This window comes from Mytilus trossulus, chromosome 3 (genome assembly GCF_036588685.1).
Source record: "Mytilus trossulus isolate FHL-02 chromosome 3, PNRI_Mtr1.1.1.hap1, whole genome shotgun sequence".
Taxonomy (NCBI): Eukaryota; Metazoa; Mollusca; class Bivalvia; order Mytilida; family Mytilidae; genus Mytilus; species Mytilus trossulus.
The window spans coordinates 69,709,505-69,732,984 of NC_086375.1; the positions used below are offsets into that span (position 1 = coordinate 69,709,505).

General features: G+C 31.2%; 1 protein-coding gene across 1 annotated transcript; it reads left to right on the forward strand.

The window, feature by feature from the left end:
- Nucleotides 1-3,663: 3,663 nt before the first annotated feature.
- Nucleotides 3,664-22,509, forward strand: LOC134709677 (adhesion G-protein coupled receptor D1-like). The gene is made up of 19 exons (XM_063569825.1): nucleotides 3,664-3,805; nucleotides 4,090-4,523; nucleotides 4,937-5,113; nucleotides 5,609-5,683; nucleotides 8,450-8,537; nucleotides 8,993-9,097; nucleotides 9,461-9,654; nucleotides 11,171-11,214; nucleotides 12,152-12,269; nucleotides 13,565-13,668; nucleotides 14,900-15,002; nucleotides 16,071-16,297; nucleotides 16,507-16,573; nucleotides 18,212-18,297; nucleotides 18,807-18,927; nucleotides 19,606-19,647; nucleotides 20,278-20,376; nucleotides 21,245-21,293; nucleotides 22,302-22,509. The coding sequence occupies exons 1-19, from the start codon at nucleotides 3,694-3,696 to the stop codon at nucleotides 22,325-22,327; spliced, it is 2,271 nt and encodes a 756-aa protein (XP_063425895.1). The 5' UTR covers nucleotides 3,664-3,693; the 3' UTR covers nucleotides 22,328-22,509.
- The last annotated feature ends 971 nt before the right edge of the window (nucleotides 22,510-23,480 follow it).

Sequence of the window (23,480 nt, forward strand, 5' to 3'; positions counted from 1 at the left end):
ACAGTTCATTTAGCTGACATTCAAATTAACATTGATTTATGCAGTAAAGATTTATGCACTTGTTAGGTTTTTGCTTGACTAACGAAAACCAACACAAGTTGATTTAAGTTGATCACTTTGTTCTATTGCCAATTTCTGTTTGAACTTAATTTTTTTACAAATTTGGTTAAAAACTGAACTTGTTTCACTAAATTTCCTATTCTATGCAATACTAACTGAAAATAATACAATGTGCTTACTGCAAGTGATTTATTGAGGTGATTTGCTATCTTAAAATATTGCTACGCATTATTTGCACCTAAATACAGAACTAAATTACAACACTTACATGACTTTTTATAATCATTGCATATAGAATGAAAACGGAAAATTGTCAAAAGAGTCAACCTGACAAATGAGTAGAAAACAACTGGTCTTCAATGAAGCAAGACAATCTTGCACCCAGAGGCGGGCTTAAAATGGCCCCTAAAAGTAATAAATTCTAAGTATCAAAATGGAGGCAGCACTAAAATCCAAGACTTACAAATTCAAAAGAAACCCAGCAAGACTAACAAAGATTCCTGACTTGGAACATGCGCAAAAATGCGTCGGGAATCAAATTTGTGTTAAACTCTCCCTAAACCTCTAGCCAATGTAGAATAGTTCGTTTATATTATTTTAAAAGCAGTATCATATTCCTCTGTAGCATATGCTTATATATAAGACACGAAAAATCCTATTTGTATTTTGTCGATTTGCAGTTGCATTCATTTTATTAGTTTAAGCATCTATTTTCTTTCTGAAAGGCTGATGAACCATAAAAAAATATTGTACAATAATGAAATATTTTAAAACAAGTGATGAGACAATAAGGCTAAAAGAAACCCTTTTAAAAATTGCAGAAAGTGTTCATATAGTTGCAAAGGTTTTAAGTAAATAAAAAGGATATACATGGACACATTTATTAGGAAATGAGACATGCTTCACTAAAAAACGTTTGATCAGTGAGACTTTGCTTTAGGTATAATAGTTAAAATTGAAATATCCTTGTATTTTTACTATCATATAAACCTCGGACTTTTAATATACGTTTCTTATATAGTTAAAAAATGGTCAATTATTTCCAAATTCATTGTATATACATATAGGCGCATTGATAATTAAAATTAATATGTTTTGATTTTCATCATGAAGAAGATAAACTTTATATTTAACACAAAGAACACTCGGATGTTAACTAATTTTAGTATTTGCGTCATAAGGTTAATACGTAATGCTAAATCATGTTATCCCACAATCCATACATTAAAAATATTTTTTAGTCATTGCTTTTTTTAGTAGTTACTAGTTGCTCAGTGATTTTATTTCAAAATACATGACTTAGCTTTTATGCTTAGTCATCATATAAAAGCATCTGACCAATCTGTATTTCCAGAAAACTAAAAAAAAATCATTTTTAAGAAGAAGAAAAGTATTGCGACAAAGTGTTACATTGTAACAGCAGTAACCACGATAAGAAAACAAATTAACAAATAAATATCTCCAAAGACAAATTCAATTGACTTTGATGATCATTATTCAAACAAATCTTTAGAAAAATCGCAACTTATCATTTAATTTATGACATTTACAGACGAAGAACTGGCTATTTCGAATGTTATCATGCAATTATCATATTTGTATTTGTCAGCATAACGGACACTGTCGGATAAAGCATTTGTTGTTTTCCCACATTAACAAGGTAAAGGATTTTTCTTGGAAAGCGTCATAGGGTTGTGCATTCTAAGACAGGACAGATGTATAGTGAAATTGGATAGCAAAAAACACATACAATGTTACAACAAAAAGGTAAATTTCTCTATTGTAACTCTAGATATAGTTTTATAACTTTACTATTAAAAACAAAATTTTCGGTCACAACTCCTTCGATTAAAAAAAAACCCACACACAATATTTTGTAACAGTGGTGTGTTCTTTACAAATACCTTCAAGATTGCACAGAATTTAAGTCAAAACTAAATTAAATAAAATGAGTATGTAGAATTACTTATTCTGAAATTGTCATGGTAGACTTTTTTAAGAGTCTTTCGTTTTGAAATTCACAATAACATGCGCATATACACTACAAAACAATGAAAATGAAATATTGCAAATATGTATGATTTACAGGCATTCTATAATTTTGTTTCATGTGTCAAATATATTCTAATATGACGTCAGTATTACGTTTTGTTAACAAAGCCGTGTTCTAATTTAACACACCGTATGTTTGACACATGCGCACACATTGACTGTTAATTTATATTTCCGTTATTTTAATTGTTATTCTAATTGAATACATTTCAGCAGCTTACATAAATTTTTATTACATATTGTTTATCAAACAAAATGTAGCTACCCTGCTTTTAGGTTTTAAAGTCATTAACTATGAAATGTGATGTACAGACTCCATGAGGAGGAAACGAGATCAGCGAATTATTTAAAAAATATTTTCGTACGCCTTGACCTATAAAAATACTTATTTGTCCTATCAGAATCGAAATAATTCCTTCATGTTATGCTCTATGCTCATTTGCAACATGGTTAAGCATTACATTTGACATTATTTTACAACTCGCTAACGCTCAGTTTAAATCTTGACAAATATAATGCCTACCCATGTTAAGATGCATGGGCATATATCATGACATAAAGGAATTATTCCTTAAATTGAGTCGCACAAAACAAAGAGTCATGTCTATTTGTCGAAAACTATAATGATAAGCTTATCATACACCTATAAAATATATCAGAATGGTTGTTGGATAACGTGTGCAGTGTTCTCTTTACGTACTGAACTGCTAAATATGTGAACAAGTAATAACAAATTTTCAATTGAGATACGACAGACAACCAATTTGTTTTATTTCAAGTTTGATTGTCAAACATCTGATGTTTTAATTGTCAATTGAAATGATATAGACGAGAAAATCATACAGTATTGAAGTTTATATGTTCTAGGTTTATCTCATTTTGACGTACAGCTTATTTTATTTCAGGAGAAATTATCGTAGGACTACTTGTGTTTTATTGTAAGGTGATTTATCCTCTAAAGCTAACAACTGAGAGAACAATAACTTCTGAAGAAACAACGACAAACGAGTCAAGATTATCCATATCTCTTGAAGTTTCAGGTACAGTTGTTTAATGTTATCTGTATCGCTATTTGTGAACATGTAGATGCGTAACTGCCATTAAATTTCTTAGTGTAATACGACTGCGCTAGTATTTTGTTTTATATTACTGTACAGGACAAATACACAGATATCTTATAGGTTATTCTGTATCATATACCCTATACATAGTTGTATTCATATTTTTTATATTAATCTAATAAATTACAATTATTTATTGACAAAAAATACTCTGTGTTCAGTATCTTTTTAGGAATATTTTTATATTACCACAACTTTGATACATACAATGCATTTATGAATAAGAAATGAGATAAACGTAGTGTAATTATAACATTGTAAAAAGAAGGCATATCTTTGTCAAAATACAATGTGGACAGATATCTAGATAATAAAATGTCTAAATCTCCCATAGTGGAGAACAGCTTTGAAAATACAATGAATATTAAAGATTTATCATGTTACTTTTTATTTACATTTTCGTCTAGATACAAAAAGACTGACAACAACTGGTTTTGTTACAACAGTTGACGCACTGAAGATGTTTAACACATCTCCATTGGAGAGGACAATAGCACATAATGATTCTAAATCAAACAGAATAGCTGCTGTTGGTGATGTTAAACACATAGTTTCCACAGAATTACCACCAGGTGTGAAAATAAAAAGTAGCAACTGTAACTTATGTAATCAAAACAATTACAAATTGTGTTAGAGAAACAAGTCCATCAGTTTTAAACAAACCCCCAAAAAATGCGCCTACAAAACAACACGTTATTTGAATTGTACAATGAAGTCGTTATACAAGGTATCTTGAGTGTAGAAATGAACATAATGAAACAGCCCTTTTTGTTTTAAACTAACAGGTATTTTAGAATCAACTTATTTTTCTGATTAACATTTTATTTTGTATGATTCTATCATATATATATTTTAGGTACTAGTGTTGCTTCAGCCTCTATCAACATATCCACTGAAGAATGTGAAGATGTAAATCCAACTTTCTGCAGGATTCTCCAGTACGTGCTGAACCGAACAATATCACCTAGTACACCACAAACAACCAGCCCAACAACTAATAACACGACTGTATTAACTACAGCAGAAACTGATTATGTTAGCAAAACATTACAATCGTATATCAGCAAAACAGCTGCCGTCACATTTCCAACAACAACAAAGCTCATCGTAACATTTCCGACAACCACAAAAATCCTTAAACCAACACCGGTTAACCATGTTTCTTTGACAACTGTTTCAAAAAGTACTTCACCAACGACGACCACTAACTTCTTGGACCTGTTGATGCATGTAATAGATAAAAGTAACTTAAACATCTCGTTGACAGATATGCCACCAACGCTTAAAGCAGTAAGTAAATCTTGTGTACTAATGAAGGTTATAATCATTTAATTTACATTCAAACTGTCACGCAACTTAATAAAAGTTACAATTTCAAACTAAGAAAAAAAATAAACAAGTACAACATGAATGTTGTTACAAGTTGCTGATTTTAGTTCTTTGCCTTATCAATTTTGATTTTAATATATAATCGACAAAGTATCTTTTCCATTGATATAGAACTGGTGATATTTTGTGTTAAATTATATCATGATACAGATTCGTAAAAAATAAACCCGCTTTTAAATATAATTTACAATTCTCTTTGGTTGAATGAAAGATTTGTATTGGCCACTGAAAATATGACCCCTCCCACAAAGATAATGATATATTTCCATTATGCTTCTGTCTTGTTATATACACTTTGTTATTTTATATTTAAGGTGATTGAAGAAGTGAATGCTCACAATAGTACCAACGTGGACATAACCACTGTCAATTCTATTCTTACTCAGTTAGATATGCTGACGAATGGAACGACTCAGTTTGGAATCCCAGAATTGAGTAATATTCTACTCATTGTATCAAAATGGAAAACTTCTAACACAGCAACAATTGAGGTACTATGGTTATTTCAACATATACACACTTTTAAATTCTTATATGCTAAGTTACTTTTATTCCTTTCACAAACTTTAATATCAGGAAAAGATAATACCTTTTTTTTTAAATACCCTAAGCAAATCTTGGAACTAAATATTTCAATAATGGTAATAATGTTACCGTACCGAAAATTGGCTGCTTCAATTTCCAACTTTTACATATAACTGTTTAACCCTTCTAATCTCCTGCTCAAAGTATTACATATTTACATTAGAACACTTGTTTCACACTTGGACATATTAAAAAGAAATCGTTTTTATCAACTCGATTGGAATTTGCTATTGAAAGACGGACGAAAGATACAAGAGGGACTATGTTCTCGTTGTCTCATTACTCATATCTAATTTTAAATTACTTTTGTTATAAATTCTTCTTGTAGAGAAAATAACTTTGAGTTAAAATCCATGAAAAAAGTCTAAAAAATTTTTTTTATTTGTATTTTCATTCTTTAGAAGAGTGCAAGTGTTATTTCAAACCTCATGGAAACAGTAAGCAACAATGCCAGTATAGAAACAGGGGAAGTAGAGGTAAAATTTATAATTCTTTTATTATTTTTTTTAAAAATGATGAAAATTAAACCATGGAGGAACTTTCACCATTACAAACCGTGTCTACGCTGTACAGTGTAGCGCGATCGGAAATATTTTATCCCTCCATACAAGGAATGGTGAACATGCTAATTCATTGCTTATTTAAATTATATTTATTTGTATTTTCATTATAGAATTAGAAGTATCAATATTTCCATTTATTGCCGTTTTTAACCATTCAAATGCCAAGTCTTCATGGTCCCCCTTAGTCGAGAATAACAAAAAGCTGTCATGAAGGTCCCCATGTAGATTTCTTGTATTTTTGGTAATTTTTATGGCGGTTAAAAATCATTTGATGTGCCATCATGTGGAGCTTATTTTTCATGGACACTGTCAAATTCAGAACCCATTACCGGTATGGCTGATTTTCAGCAACAACAAAACGATTCGTACGGGTTATGTAAAAGGTTAAAGAGATTTGTAAAGCAAACGTTGACAAATGAAGAGGTTTTTAATGACTTTATCTTGCAAATTGATGCTGTGCAACATGCATCTTTCGAGTCTGAATAGAAACCGGAAATGCGGATGTATCAATTTGATTGAAATATACGAAATGAATTCGCAATTACGATACGATATTTCTTTACAGGAAATATTTAAGTTTTTACTTTTAAACTTTTAAAGTAATTTTAAATTATCGTTACAGCAGTACTCGAGTTATTTGCGATGAAATAATATTTACTGTTTTGCGTCTTAATTTGTACTTCTTTAAAAAGGGAATGCTGATTGCGTAAGTCAAAATAAAGCACGTGTTCGACTTGTTAAACTATTGTCTTTGTAACTGGATTATTAATGTATTTATTTAATCTAAATTATCATAATCATTTGCTGAAACTTAGTTGATTAATTCAACAATTGATCGTCTATCCTCAGATAGTTTTCTCCTGTCTGGTTTGGTGATCTACATGTACAAGCTCAGGTACAAGTGATTAGCGATCTTAATCAGGATATCTCTCAGGCGTTACAACTGTATTGGATTATAACATAAAAAGCCTAAGGGTTATGCAATTACATGCATTTGATTATAATTGATAAAACAAAATGGCGTCGGGCTACAAAAAACGATGAAGTTTTGAACGATGGCGGAAGACAGTTTAACGATGGCGCAAGGCAATTTAACGATGGCGCGAGTCATTTGACGATGGCGCAAGACATTTGAACGATGGCGGGGCGCCATCGTTAAACAGGCCATGGAGAATACATTTTTGGATAACGCGAGGGTACTCAAATCGCACAGATCTTTTCAATGTATTCGCCTTTACTTGTATATGATCCATATAATGATGTCCATTCTGTGAAATTTGAAGGTTTATCCGTATTTACAATGAAGTTCCATCAATTTAATTTTGAATCAATATTGAATCATAGATCAATGGGTTTAAACCTACTTCAAAACGATCCATGATATTGTAAAGAGGAGTACCCAAATTGCATTCATGCTTAAAGTCACACAACGTCAAAACATGATAAGATTAGTAGTGAATATCTTCTGGTGATTTCTCTTCAGAAGGGAAGAACACTGCTTACCTCCATAACCATGTTTTAAATTCACCCTTATCTTATATCTATTTTCCCCAAAAAAATGCCTATCTCAAAGAGGATTGCTGATTGAGATCTATATTACTAAAACATAATATACTGAACGGCTTTAGAAACGCAACACTTATTTTGTTGATTTTTTTTTACCAAATCTTGTTTGATTCTCTGATAACTTCTGTCCATGCTAATCATACTTCTTTCTCCTTACAAAAAATCAAAATCTGACTTACCTGTGGTTATTTAACATACCGAATTTTTAAGTCGCACGAATTTCTTAAAGCGAAATTTTGGACCCATGAAAGATTGTTTCAGGTTTTTTTGCTTTGTCAAACAGTTCCTTAAATCCTTTGCCTCACTTAATTCAGTTTAAAAATGTTGCATCCCCATTTTGCCAAGACTGAGAAATTAAAAACTGAATTATCCCTTAAAAATACTGCAAACATTAAAACATAAACGTGCTGCAACCATACTTTATGACTTCAGAAACTCGTCTTACTGTCCTTCCGACAACGAAACAAGTAGACTAGATTTGTTTCTAGCCATCAATGAACAAATCAACGTGTAGTGACAATGAAACGTCAACAGAATTTGAATACGCAACGTCATTTGCAAGACACGTTTACGGCCGCAACGTCAACTGCTAATCAAATTGCCGAGTGTCATTGAGTACAGATTCATGCCATAAATGTTTCCCATAAAGTGAATTACCAAAGAATCGACTGAAGGAAAACCTTTAAAGCCCTCAAGTTCCAACCGCATAATTGCCAAAAGCAATTAATGGGTCGAACAAATGTAAAATCAGAAGGTGTAAAACAGAACCTAAAACATGTCAGACAGTATTTGTTGACCTTTCTGACAATCATTTTGGCGTTTGTAACAGGCAATCATCGCTTTTGACGGTGACACATTCATTCAAAAACAACACAAAAATAATCTAGTGTTGCGTTTCTAAAGCCGGTCAGTATATATACAGTAAGAAAAATATTTGTTTATGACTTTTTTTGATTGGCCTTAACTATGAATCTAAACAAGCTAACTTTTTATTTAGAAATTTACTGTTGTCTCAATTTTAATTCTGATATATAACAACCTTGCAATTTTGTACTTATAGTGTAATTTTTTTAAGTCTAGAAGGTTAAATGTATTTTTCTGGTTTTATTTCAGAATGCAATGCAAAACATTTTATTGACGATGCAAAACATTGTTACATCATCTGTGACAACATCCGTTTCTATTTCATCATCAGCAGTTGGTAAGTGTCAACTATTGAATGGACATTAAGATAGGTTTTTATAGATTTTTACATGACATTTTCCATATATCTTCCCTGGTACCAGACTGAGACACTCATATCAAGTCAGATGGCGTGAATGGAGAAGACTGTTCTTGGTGGAGAGCTTATAACAGGTTTAATATTGAAAATGACATCTTCTATTTATCACATATATGTTATTGAACAGAATAGATTAAAAAAATATACACATATCAAAATGATGAAACAACCCGGATCAAAACAAAATGTAGCTAAAAAAAAGGACAAGTTGCTTATAAGTCTTTAAAAAAAACAAAAAAAAAACATGTGTTTTCGTTAATTTTGAAAATGACATACATGTACATGTTCTTATAGTTTTGTAAGCAATACTGATATAGAGCTTGATATACTTATCTTTTCATCTATGAATAACAACTATAAACGTTTTTCAATAGATATATCAACTCGAACTGTTGAAGAAAACATAACATCAAGCTTTGAAGTCTTTACATCAGGTGGAAATATTGTTCTTTCTCATAAGTTGTTCATCAACAGAATAGGTAAGTATACTATTCTAAATCAATTAAACTTAAACAAAAAACAAAAAAAATATTCAATAAATTATAAGTTGTCCATCTTATCAACCATATTCAAACCTCGAGTTAAATATTAGACAAGTTGCGGTCCATGTTTTTAAATCTAGCTGTGGAATATTTATATCAGAACGTATTTCCAGGTTGTAAGTAGTGTAACGAATGCTTATATAAAAATGTATACGATCAAGTTCATTCAGATCAAGATTGTTTTTGGTCTTTTTCTAGGTTTACCAATATCTGGACACATTTGTCGAATGATCTATAATGTGTTATACATTTTATTATTGACTTTGACACAAGTATGAATACATATATCTTTTATTTTAGTTAGAATATCAACAGTTGTTTTTCAAGAGACACTTGGTGAGAAATTGGGAGGATCAAACAATTTTGGAGGAGCAGAAGTCAGTAGTAATGTTGTTGCTGTGTCTCTAGAAGACTTGAATAAAACATCTCCAAGTGCAATAGCAGTCAATGAAACAGGGGCTATAATTATCACATTGCCTACAGAAATCAGAAGGGTAAAGTTAAATTAAAGAATACCACCTTTTTATCTGAAAATCAACACCAAGTTAAGGCTTCTAGCATATGCAAAACTTTAAACTGATGTTTTCGAAAAGATAATTCATAAGGTGGAAATATCCCTGTTAAATCCAACTTTAAGTCTTAAAATCGTTTTTTAACCAAGCGTCACTGATGAGTCTTGTGCCGTATTTGACACAACTTTTTGGAATTTTGGATCCTGAATGCTCTTCAACTTCGTACTTGTTTGGCTTTATAAATATTTTGATATAAGCGTCCCTGATGAGTCTTTTGTAGACGAAACGCGCGTCAGGCGTACTAAATTATAATCCTTGTACCTTTGATAACTATTGTGTAGACGAAACATGCGTCTGGCACAAATATGAAACTCTAATCCTGGTATCTATGAGGAGTTAATTTAGACATTGATTCATGAAAATTTATGGATTTAAAATAGTTTGATAAACTGCTTTAAATTACGGTTAAAACAGAATGAGCCTTTTGTTCATTGACATATTGCAGTTTTTCGAAAATTGTCATCAAACGTTAACCCTGTGCTACTGATAAAAGACCGCGATGCTATATTTGGTGTATTTGTATTACTATAATTAGCACATTTTAGTGTAATTCTTATAATTTAACATATGATTTAAGCTCATAAATTGCTTTCACACTGTTTGATACAAAAGCCAATGCTTAGGCTTGTGTAAACGAAACGCGTGTATGTCTCACCAAATTTATTTACTTATCATCTTAGTCGGTATGAAAATAAAAATGTAGACGAAAGAGTGTGTTTCATGTGTAATTATAACATAGAAGACGCAAAACATGTAATATTATAATGCCCTTTTTATATTCAGATTAACGCTTTGGTTTATATAGCTAAGCTATAAAATACAATGTAGATTTTAATGATTTGTCTAATGATGATTAATTTGTGTATTTATCTAAAACCTTTATTTGTTATGATATGGTTTTAAAACCTGCTTTGATATTTAAAGTAAAAGAAAGAACTTTTTATATTCCTAAAATGAAACTAGTTTAATAATCGTATGTATTTAAACTATTTTTATATAGAAATTATTTTACCTTCTCTCATAGTTCTTGATAGAATGGTACTTTATTTTATATTTGTGTATTGTCTGTTTTATATTGTGTATATACTCTGTATGTACTGTCTATGTATCTTTTGCAAGAAGTGAGACTTTTATAAAATATTGAATCTAAATCTGAATCTTTGGTGAACTAAGGTATTATGAAACAATAGAAAACAATTTTTCGGTAAACATACGATAATTAGGTTGTGCAAAATGCTCTCTTAAAACATTAAGTTTGATAAGTATTATAAAGACTGTTTCTTTTGTTTTTGATACAAATATCTTTGTAATTTATGTGTTTGTTCCGATATGCACTTTAATGATATTTACAAGTGTTGTCTTTCATAGAAAACAACCGCTTATATTCTTCCTTCTAAGTTATTGTGCTTTGATGTTTAGTTGGAACTTTCTTTTTCAGAGGGAGAAAAGACGTATATGTACCTACTGGGATTTCAATCTAAAGTAAATTTGTATTGTAAAGTAGCCCTTCATGTAATTAGTAGAATACAACTGTAGCATATTAGGTCAAACAAAACGCCTACCTCACAGTTTGCAATATTGCATAACAAAAACCAGTACTCAAGTATTTTTCAAACGAATAACTTGTTGATTTAACGAATGAGACTTATCAACGAGTTTGTACTTGTATGAGTAAAACGATGCATGTCACACGTAGAGCAGGATCATAGTACCCCTTCTAGAATTGGGAATATACATAAAATTGTTTAAAGGGGCGTTATGTTTCTCTTTCTCAAGTTTTAAGTGTTTTCTTTACTATTATTGTTTTTTATTATTTCTTGAACAAAATGTTTTAATTTCAAAATTTCACATTTGGTCAATTTTCTTTTGGATTGGAAAATTTATTGATAGCCTTCGAATTTTTTGATGTTCTCAAAGTAATATAAGAGTGAAGTACCAGTCTGCTATTGCATGATGACTAATCACATTATACAAAAGAGAGGCAAAACGTTACAAAAGGGGCCAGCTGAAGGACGCCTCCGGGTGCGAGAATTTCTCGCTACATTGAAGACCTGTTGGTGACCTTCTGCTGTTGTTTTTTTATTTGGTCGGGTTGTTGTCTCTTTGACACATTCCCCATTTCCATTCTCAATTTTATGATTGTTCAACATGCTTGATCACTGTCAAATTTGCGTGGAAGTGACTGATCATCATCATCCAGGGAAAATATCAGGTATGGATGAAATGATGTACAAAGATAACTGTATTAGAAGCAACAAACAAATATTACATCTTAATCAGTAGCCAATGACTATTCAAACAAAGCCGGGTACATTAGCTTATATGTAGATTGTCTAAACGTTAACGTTGAGATCGGATTTTCTTGAACTAAAGTTTAAGGGTGTCGAAGTTCGATATTTTTGAAAATATTTATTTGCAGAGGTTGGGCTTCTGACGTAGGAGTAATATTAGACCAGAATGATACCTACACAACCTGTATGTTTGACCATCTGACTAACTTTGCTGTACTTGTTCTGTATTTTGATGATGAAAAGGAGGTAGTTTTATAATATTATATTATAAAAAAGAAGATGTGGTTTGATTGCCAAAGAGACAACTCTCCACAAAAGACCCAAACGACACAGAAATTAACAATTATAGGTCACCATACGGCCTTTAACACTGTGCAAAGCCCATTCCGCATAGTCAGCTATAAAAGGCCCAGAAATACCAATGTAAAACATTTCCAACGAGAAATCTAGCGTCCTAATTTATGTACAAATAATGACACAAAAACAAATATGTTACACATATACAAACGACAACCACTGAAATAATATATACTTATACTAAATGTTATCAACATATCTAGAAAAAATAAAATGTATGATCATCGTGATGTTTTTGAACTGGTTTCTGTAAATCAACATGTTTATCACACTGGAGTAATGCTACAGTTCTTGGTAGGTGAACAGTTCCTATAAAAGATGAATGGGATATTGATATAAGATGACGTGATGTTAAAGTGTAAGGTGACATGATGTTTTAAAAAGTGTAAGGTTTTATCGGGAAAGGTGTATAGTGCATGGGGGAAAGAGAATAATGCATAAGGACATTTGTATTTTTTTAACGTGCAGTTCGTTTTGGAAAGATATGTTAAAATATGCATGGTGTAATGGTGAAGGTTGTTAAAGACAAGTTTACACCATAGGACAATAGTTGCTTTAAATGGATTATTAATGCCACCACCTAAATTGTCTACTGTCCATGTTACCCTGTGGGAACGGCTTGGATGACTACAAATAAGTTTTTTCTAACGCAAATAATCTAGTCTGGAAGACCATACTTTTAATTAGACTGAGTGTAAATAACAGATCATAGATTTTTCCGACCGATGCGCTACATTTCTAGATTAATCTATATCAGAAAACATTGAACTATCTATATACAATTAAAGGTGATCGATTTTTGTGATCTTGTGATCCGCCAGTTGTAATGAATTGTTGGTTCATTTTCATCTCACAAATTCTATTGCTTGCGTTTTATTTAGTTCATTTTGTCTCAATAATGATAAAAACTGCTCTCTTCAGCATAGTTTACCAAAGTTTTAAGTATATAAAAAATCAAATAACAACACAAATATGAACATGTTCAAAATGACATATATTTCATTTTATTATTGAGCAAATTAATATGTATTATTTAGTAGATTGAAAAAAAAGAGTTTGATCACTTGTATAAACTCTCAAGGATATTTACAAAATTCATGTTCGTAGTTTCATACAATTATATAAATTTAAAAATAAAAAAGCTTTTTAACCAAATGATAACTGCCAAATATTTATGTTTTCAGGTATCCATCAACCAAGAAAATATTTTGATGATTATGACAACAATCGGATGCAGCATTTCAATAACATGCTTGGGGATGACCGTTGTAGCATTCGCATACTTAAAGTAAGCGTTGATTTTTATTAAAGTAGAATTAGCTCATTGATATTGAAAAAAACAAGTCGTTTTGATGCGCTCGGTTCGAATAGCCATTATTAGGCAAGCATTATTATAAGGGTACAAATAACATGGATAACACTATGTTAAATGAATAACTATCACCAGCCCAGTAGCCAGTACTTCGGTACTGGCATGAAAATACGGATTTTCTTGTGTTATTAAAATTTGCTGTTACAAAATATTATAAATTATTATAAATTAAGGAATGTATCTCCCTCATGCAAAGCTCTGATTTCTTTCACGAATTTGGCTATACTTTTTGGACCTTTTGGATTATAGCTCTTCATCTTTTAAATAAGCTTTTGATTTCAAATATTTTGGCCACGAGCATCACTGAAGAGACATGTATTGTCGAAATGCGCATCTGGTGCAACAAAATTGGTACCGTTGATTTTATTAAATGAATAACTAAAGTCATCTGCAGTAGACCTGACGTCATTTTGATTCATCAGACAATATATATATGTTACAGTAAATAGGTGAAAATAGGAATTACATGTAATTACTAAAATTTAGGAATTACAGGTAATTCCCGATGCACTTAGTTAATACAAGTAATTCCTGAAATGGCCCAGTTATTACCAGTAATTACTAATTTCAAAATGATTTTTTACACGTATTTACTGACTGCTAAAACAATGTTGTATTACGGTCAGGTGATCAAAAGTTATGATAATACTAACTAGAAGGTCAGTTAGTACTCTTAAAATATTGAATGGTTGATTTGTATTAAAAAAAATATCTTGAATAAGTATGGACTTTCAAATATTTGGTAAAATCAGAATAACTTTAGTTTTAATCTAAAATGGTGAAAGTTTGTTTTTTTTGACCAATTTCAGCAGACATGGAAATCAGAAATCGATATCGTCATCTATCATTATAATGCTTCTAATTACATTTATTCAATGGACATTTGCATATTTTTTTACTCTTGTTAACGTTATGTTGGAGGTAAATGAACTAAATTTTAATTTGCCTAGTTTAATCTTTATACTTTTACTGTAAGATTTTCTATTTCTGTAATTAAACAATCGAACATATATAAAGCCTGGTATAGCATTGTAAATCTGTTTATACTACTCGAGATTATTCATAGAATCGTCATACTAGTCACCCATTTTTCTTCAGAAAGAGCTACCCATCTGACTTTACTTTTCATCGTACATTCCTTTTTTAGACTTATGTGCAAAGAGACCATTCTTATTCATGGAAATTTATCTATTGCTCTGCTGATTGGACAGCTAGTCATGGTAGCATCCAACGATGCTATTGAAAATACGGTAAACACTTTATTAACAATTTAAGTTTCTGTAACCAAATAAAATGACATAACATTGTTGGTTTTTTTTTAACACTACATGTTTTCAGCTTATGTAGAATAATTGACAAATCTATAAATTATGAAAAATTATATGATTGCAAATGGGACAGCTATCCTATCTAACGTATAGTTATTTATACAGTCAACGAAATGACCACCTGTTTTACCATTTAAACGATAAAAACTAGCAACATGATTTTTAAAAAGAAAAAAAAACGAACTAGAGAAAAAACAATTTTGACAGACAGCAACCCATGACCACTACTGGATTACAGGCGCACACCATCTAACAAACATATTTCAACAAAGGAACAATGTATACAAATCAGTTGTTATTCATATTACATCGACACAAAAATGAAAAACCTAACATAAATACAAAAAAACGAGAGTTCTCAAAATAACTGAACGCTGGTATAAAACAAGCTACAACTAATAAATGAATTATTTCCTCTCAGACTACATTATCAATCGGTACTCGTCCAACGGAGTAAGTTTGAATACGCCATGAACGATCTGAGTAAATCACATTGATTTTTATTGTGAAATGCCAAAGCTATCAGTTCATTGTATGGGCAGGATGTGGGACTATACATTTTAGTGATTGTATGAGAATATGAATGTTAAGTTTTCATTTTTCACAAACAAAATCAATGCATAGCACTGATATAAACAATCTTTCAAGATCCCATGGAACCTTTCAGAATAATGTATTAATTAAGTTTACATTGATCGGAACTTAATTTAAGGCTATTCAATGAGGGGCAACGTAAGATTAGGATTGAAAGCCAATCTTACCAGAGAAATAAACATAGCCAAACTTATTTAAAAACAAACACTAAATGACAAAATAACTAACTCTACGGAAAATTCAAACCGGAAAGTACATTATATAATGACAAGATAAAAAGATTAAACATGTTAACACATAAAACGAATTGAAAACAAGTGCTTTACATGTTAAGATAAAGACCACCAGTAATGACAAGATGTATATTTTCTAATCTATATCCTCATTTTTTACCAGGTTGCTTGTAAGGTGGTTGCAATGGTTATGCATTACTTTTTCTTGTCTTCTTTCTCCTGGATGATGGTGGAGGGAATTGCATTATATCTTTCCTGTACACGAGGCCTATATAGTCAAGGAAACATGAGAATGAAATATTGTGCTGTTGGCTGGGGAATTCCTCTTGTGATTGTAATTGTGTCTATAGGTTGTGAATTCCCAAACTATGGCACGGGCGAACGACATAGGTATCAAAATAAGTGCATTTGTTCTATTAATTTATTTTTTAACCTTTCAAATAAGAATATGATTTACGATCATCTTTATGAAAAATAAATTCAACATACATGTATATGTATTATTTAAAATTAGAAAAATATGAGAACCATACTGATATATTTTTTTTCTATCGTAGTAAAAAAAGATCCAGTAATTGACTACTGCTGTTATCTTTTAGTTGCTGGTTATCTACAGATGATGGATTGATATGGGCTTTCATGGGACCAATGCTGATAATAATCATGGTATGCTGTCTTTAGTCTTCTCTAGACAGAAACTCTTAAATTTTTATTTTAATAAAATTGAGAATGGAAATGGGGAATGTTTCAAAGACACAACAACCCGATCAAAGAAAAAACAACAGCAGAAGGTCACCAACAGGTCTTCAATGTAGCGAGAATTTACCGTACCCGTAGGCGTCCTTCAGCTGGCCCCTAAATAAATATATACTAGTTCAGTGATAATAAACGCCATACTGATTTCCAAATTGTACACAAGAAACCAAAATTAAAAAAATACAAGACTAACAAAGGCCAGAGGCTCCTGACTTGGGACAGGCGCAAAACTGCGGCGGGGTTGTACACGTTGTGAGATCTCAACCCTCCCCCTATACCTCTAGCCAATGTAGAAAAGTAAACGCATAACAATACGCACATTATTATTCAGTTCGAGAGAAGTCTGAGTCTGATGTCAGAAGATGTAACCAAAGAAAATGAACAAAATGACAATAATACATAAATAACAACAGATTACTAGCAGTTAACTGACATGCCAGCTCAAGACTTCAATAAAACTGACTGAAAGATTAGGATTTCATCATATGAACATCAGGCACAATCCTTCCCGTTAGGGGTTAAGTATCATACCATCATAACATATATGAGAAGAACATAACCCGTGTCATGCCAACAACTGTTTTTATGAATAAATGAGTTTAGTTCAGATGCAGAGACCCTATAAGTGAATCAATATTAACGTCAAAATATGCAATATTTAATGAACACAGTGTCGTAACTATATCTTATCTTAATGAATTGCATCCTGAATCTATCATGGAATTTTTCAGTGCTTTTCCATTATATGTTTAATTTACAATTGAGAAATATCTTTAATAGTACTAGTACCTTCTAATTTTCATTTACAACCGATTTTCCATTACATTTATGTTATTTTGTATAACTCTGGTAACATATCTGTCATGATAACTCAAGATAAAAAATCGATAGCAATGGCATAGCACCTATATTTTTGTAACGGAAATAATTATGCAAATAACTATCTGTATCGTTTGTTGTATAGCTACATGTCTAAAAGTTATCAGAGGTACCACATTAAAACAGACAAAATTAACACCGGACTCCTATGGCTATGTAAAAATGTACATTTTAGTCATGTGGTTTTTACATATCTGTCATTGTTATTCATTTATTCTTCGTGTTAAAGGTATGTCACCTCTTATTTGGATCAGGTCAGAAAGGACATATAAAAAAAGAACAACAAATTTTCAGTAAGAAGTTCTTACAGATGAGTGAAATAGATAGAATATTTTGGTATTTTGGGTATCAATGACTGCTGATCATTGTTGAACATGTTTTGAATAGTAAATATGTAGTAAAAACATTCCAAGAAATCTTGTTTTGAGATCCCGTTTTGGTCCTCTTTTAATTCTGGGAACCAGTACGCTTTAATATGTATTTAAAGGTGTAATGAAATGTTCAGCACAGTACAAACTGAGGCATTGATATGACAACTTTTTTTTTTTAACTCAAAACGAAAAAAGAGTATTTGAAATTGAACTTTAAACATACAAACATAAGGACAAACATGAGTGTTGTGCTTAATTAAAACACAAGTCTTACATAATGGTTAATTCTCTTTTACAGTTCAATATTTTTGTGCTCGGATTGGTAGTGAAAGTTTTTCTTTCACTGCAAACTATTTCAACCAAGTCGGAAACTGCTAAAATTAGGTATGTGCATATATACCATTTAATTTAGAATGAGATGGAACAAAATATATAATTTATCTACTGTCATCAAAAACTCTAAGCAAGTGTTATATCTTTCTGTTCTTGTGAGTAAGGAGCGACTTCAACTTTTAAAATGATTCCAAACAACTTAGGTTGCATGTGGTCATTGCAAATAGTCACATGTAGTGTATAAAAGGAAATTGAAAAGCATGACATGTATCCATAGGTGAGTAAATAATTAGTTGTATATGTAATTTCTCTCCACACCATATGATTGTTTATGAAATAGTGTACCTAACTGTCTATAAGTAACGCCTTTTTAAATTTCTGTTTATTTAATCAAAGTTTCATTATTAAATTTCAACTTCGTACTTCATTTGGGCTTTTTAACTTTTTTGGATTCGAGCTTCACTGATGAGTCTTTTGTAGACGAAACGCGGGTCTGGCGTATATACTAACTGTAGTCCTGTTATCTATGATGATTTTATTTACAAGTTTTATTATTTCAGAGCCAGTATAAGAGCAATGGTATTTTTGCTTCCTCTTTTGGGAATAACCTGGCTGTTAGGTATCCTTGTTCCACTACATGCGACTTTTCACTACTTGTTTGTTGTTGGAAACTCCCTGCAGGTAGGTCAGTTAGTCCTAATTATGGGATATTATAATAGTGTTGTCATACTACAAACAATATACTTTATATATATGTTTTAAACACACGTAATACTGAAACACTTAACATCAAGATGATGAATGGGTCAGAGAAAAGCGTGTGAGGATTACTAAACTAAAAGTATGCTGATTTTGAAACGTCCTGGACACATAAAACATTCCAAACAATTGTTACTGACGAGCTAGCGATATTATGTCGCAAAAGTGAGACAAAGCTATTCAAGATTCCGTGGATTTTATGATGTTTGGCCAGAAGTTTCCTTTATGACAAAAGATATTACCTAGAGCATAATCATGGAAACAATTTTGTTTTTCTTCTTCTTCTATTCAAATAAATTGATTTTTTTAAAGTTATTATTTAGAAACAGGATTATTACGTAACTTGGACAGAAACTCTAAGAATAACAAAAAATCTAATTCAAAAGTTTGTTTTCTCTAATTCTGTAATTTTCTATCAATTCATATTCATCTTTAAACATTATCACTGGCATCATAAACATACTAATTGTTATCAAAGAAAATGTCCTTGTTAAACCTTTTTTCTCTCTCAATATTTTGAAAGAAACAAAAAATAGAATGCAAATTATAAAATTACCAGTTTGTATTATTCTTAATATATTTCACAAATTTATTTTATAGGGAATGATGATCTTTTTCCTTCACTGTATCTGTAACGATGAAGTAAGTATAATATATATGCTGATATACTCTTTCAGTCTTTTTTAAATCAGGTGAAGGTGAATCATTATACCCTGCTTTAAACAAAGTGGGGTTATACTATCTTACCTCTATCTGTCCGTCAGTACATCAAACCGTCAGTTCGTCAGTTCGTCATCTTCGCCGTTATTGTTTCAAAAGTAACAGCATTAAATGAGAGATGGATTATAACAAAATTATATTCAAACTCGAAGCTATGACCAAAAGCGAAAAACGACAAATAAATAGTCTTCATTACCCAACAAAGCTTCTTAAAATTAGCAACATGAACATAAAAACCACCGGCAGAGCTCAAGATGGGTACAGACTTAATGATCTACCTGTTTCATCAATAAAGTGAATCAATAAAGATATCAGTACAGAAGTTATATTGTACAAATAGTTCTTTTATCTTGGTATGGTCTTTTGAGGTTGAAGGTTTATTGTAGTAGTTGTAAACATCACCAATCATATGGTTCGTGTATTTAATGGATTTTCGAGTTTAATTAAAAACCGAAACTATAGGATAAACATGTAAGCGCCTTCACAGCAAACACAAGAAAACAGCAATACCATCAATAAAGAGATAGTGACAATGTCATCATATATTTGTAGATAAGAAAGAAATTTCTAGAGAAAAAGAAAAGACTCAGTTCGACACAAAGAACATTTGCTGACCCTGATATGACAGTCATAGTTAGAAGAAATAAAAGGGTTGGTTATTATACTGACTTATCATAAGCTTTCATTCGAACACAATGTAGTTTCGTTATGCACCTCTATAAATAAACATGAGATTTGTTTTCAGTTACTTTAGTACCAGGGTAAAAAGTTATCAAAGGTACCAGGATTATAATTAAGTACGCCAGACGCGCGTTTCATCTATGCATAGGATTAGAAAGTCCTGAGTGTTTTGAAAAATTTAAAGTTTTCAAACGGGAAATTCATAGAAATGACCACATATTTGATATACATGTCAACACCGAAGTGCTGACTACTGGGCTGGTGATACCCTCGGGGGACAAAACGTCCACCAGCAGTGGCATCGACCCAGTGGTTAGTATTGATTTAGTACTGTTGTCACTCTATTCGAAATATAAAAAAATAAAATTCGCCTATAATGTATATTAAACAAAACTGTTTTGAATAACCTTCTTTTCATAAGCGTGTTTAAATCTTCATACGATTATTTATCTCTCAGACACAAATAACATTAGAGTTAACGGTTGAAGTCCAGCTGTAGGTTGTGAGAGTATATTACGATTATTCGTATATTTTAAAGCATATTTAGGTTCTTAAACTCTTTGTCTAATAAGTCCAGGTGTTGTTTGTCCTAATAATGGCATATTGCTTTTACGTTTGGTATAACGGTGTTATTCTATGGAAAAAAAACTAGTACAGAGATTTAGTACATGTATGATTGACTGTGAGACGACAATCTACAAGAAACATACCAAACTTTATTAACCATAGAGTAAATTTATGCGTATCAGTATTAATTACATAATAGATATTAAACCTATCACAAGTTCATCTCAAGAGATAGTTTACTGGTAAGATGCAACATTTATTTTTGTTTCAGAAGAATATGTTTTCGGATGTTCAGTTGGAGATTCAGAATGCGCCAAGAGGTAAACCGTTTATAAGTATTTTATAAAAAAGCAAAATCACTTAACAAATATTTATCAATTAAAATAAATTCTGAGGTTGTTTGTTTCAAAAATTTATAGTCTGCATGTAAAGTATAAGTACATTTAGAAAAATCATTGCATAATTATTGTGGATGCTTAACAGATAAGGTACTAATTTTATGTTTTAAGAGTGAAATAATGAATTGTACCTCCAGTCAAAACATTAAATTTTGTAGTCATTAACACTGTTAATAAACTAGACTTGTGTCTATAGTATGAAAACAAGATGTGATAAGATTGCACAAGAGACTAAACTAGGTCACCGTAAGGCCTTTAACAAAGAACAAAGTCCTTCCTGCATAGTCAGCTATAACAGATCCTTGAATTACAAATGTTAAACAATTCAAACGAGAAACCTAACGGCATAATTCAAGTTTAAAAAAATGAACTAAAATCAAACATGTATATAAACTCATCATAGATACCAGGACTAAATTTAGTATATCCGCCAGACGCAAAGAGGGACGAAAGATACCAAAGGGACAGTCAAACTCGTAAATCAAAAATAAACTGACAACGCCATGGCTAAAAATGAAAAGGGCGAACAGACAAACAATAGTACACATAACACAACACCGAAAACTAAAGAATAAACAACACGAACCCAACCAAAAACTAGGGGTAATCTCAGGGGTGATCTCAAGGATAAAACAGCTATAAACGACATTCACTGACAAATATATTGTATCACTAAACATAATTGATTATTGGTTGAAAATCTACACTATTTTTATTTAATAATACCATTTCATTTAATTGCTTAAATAAACAGTTTATCTGAAAGTATTTCAATAAAGGTAGCATTGAATAAAATAGCTGTTGCAAAACGCATCTAATTTTAGTGGATTGTGAAACCCAAAAACAAATATGATTATGTTAAAACCTATCATACCAGACCATACGTTAAACTTGTCAAACGTAATTTTATAGTGATTGTTATGTTTACAGATCATAAGTATGCTTGGGTATCGTAAAAGCTGAATGTCCATCAACTATGCTATGGTAGAAAAGCCATTCAAATAAACTCTGCTTTTGTTTCTTATTAATTACTCAATTATACGTCAAAGGTGGTTAGATGGATAACAAACATTTTGAGACTTTACTATATTTTCTGTTGTTAATCACACTGTATAAACTGTTTCGCTTTAGCAATAAAATATTGATACCCAAATGTGATAATTGAGTGATGTGTACCAATAAAAAGATAGCAATATTTTTACTAATTGCTTGAGACCTAGAAAAAGTATTTGTGAAGTCTTGTAATAGTTTGTTACAGATATTTCTATAACTACCTGTATTTTATAAAAAAAATCCAATATTGTGCGAGGTGACGTACATTAAATTATCACTCATTTAGAAAGCATATGTTATATCAATGTAACAAAATCTTGGGTGACATATGTTGTTCAACCCTGTCAGTCTGTGTGTCCATACGTTCTCATTCTTTCAGTCCGTCCAAATATGAATATAAAGATATTTCAGATAGTTCCACCTACAGATTAAATACAAAGAAGTCTTCACTTAGCTGGCTGAACTAAGCTAGCATTGGGAGATAGCTATAGTTTAACGTTGTAATTTTTTTTAGTAATGCTTGATTAAGAGGTGTATAGCTTTTCCAGATGATGCCTCCTACAGTTTGAATTGTAGAAATTTTTCAGTTTGCTGGCTGCTAGTACATGTATTTAAGGTGTTTGATTTTTATCAAAGTTTGAGCTTTTGAAAGTAAAATTATTGAAATGTTCATACAAACAATATATTTCTTTAATCCTGGTAACGCATTACTGAACTACCTGGCTATTGATAGATACCCCCGGGAACTTACATCATATCATCAGAGGTCTCGACACAGTCGTAATACTAACATGAACTCTGCTATTTGTTTCTGCATCTCGTGCAAATGTTAAAAATTTCTGATTCTTCAGTAATGTTCTTGGCAACACCGTTGGGAAAACAATCTCGTTCAAAGGTAGCAGCTGTGTTAAACACAAAAAAATGAGAATATTTTCTGAGCTGTGCCTCACAGAAATTATATATAATTTAGGTGTAAGACCATCAATTACTCCTTCTAATTTAGAACTATGTAAAAGAAGCCCTACTCTGACACAAAATCGTGTTTTGATGTCATTG

What these genes read in the sequence shown, in the direction of transcription:
- LOC134709677 (XM_063569825.1), top strand. Translation starts at nt 3,694, where the DNA reads ATGTTTAACACATCTCCATTGGAGAGGACAATAGCACATAATGATTCT. An exon ending in TGCCACCAACGCTTAAAGCA is followed by an intron (nt 4,524 to 4,936) that starts GTAAGTAAATCT and finishes TTTATATTTAAG; the next exon opens with GTGATTGAAGAAGTGAATGC. An exon ending in GATTCAGAATGCGCCAAGAG is followed by an intron (nt 21,294 to 22,301) that starts GTAAACCGTTTA and finishes TTATGTTTACAG; the next exon opens with ATCATAAGTATGCTTGGGTA.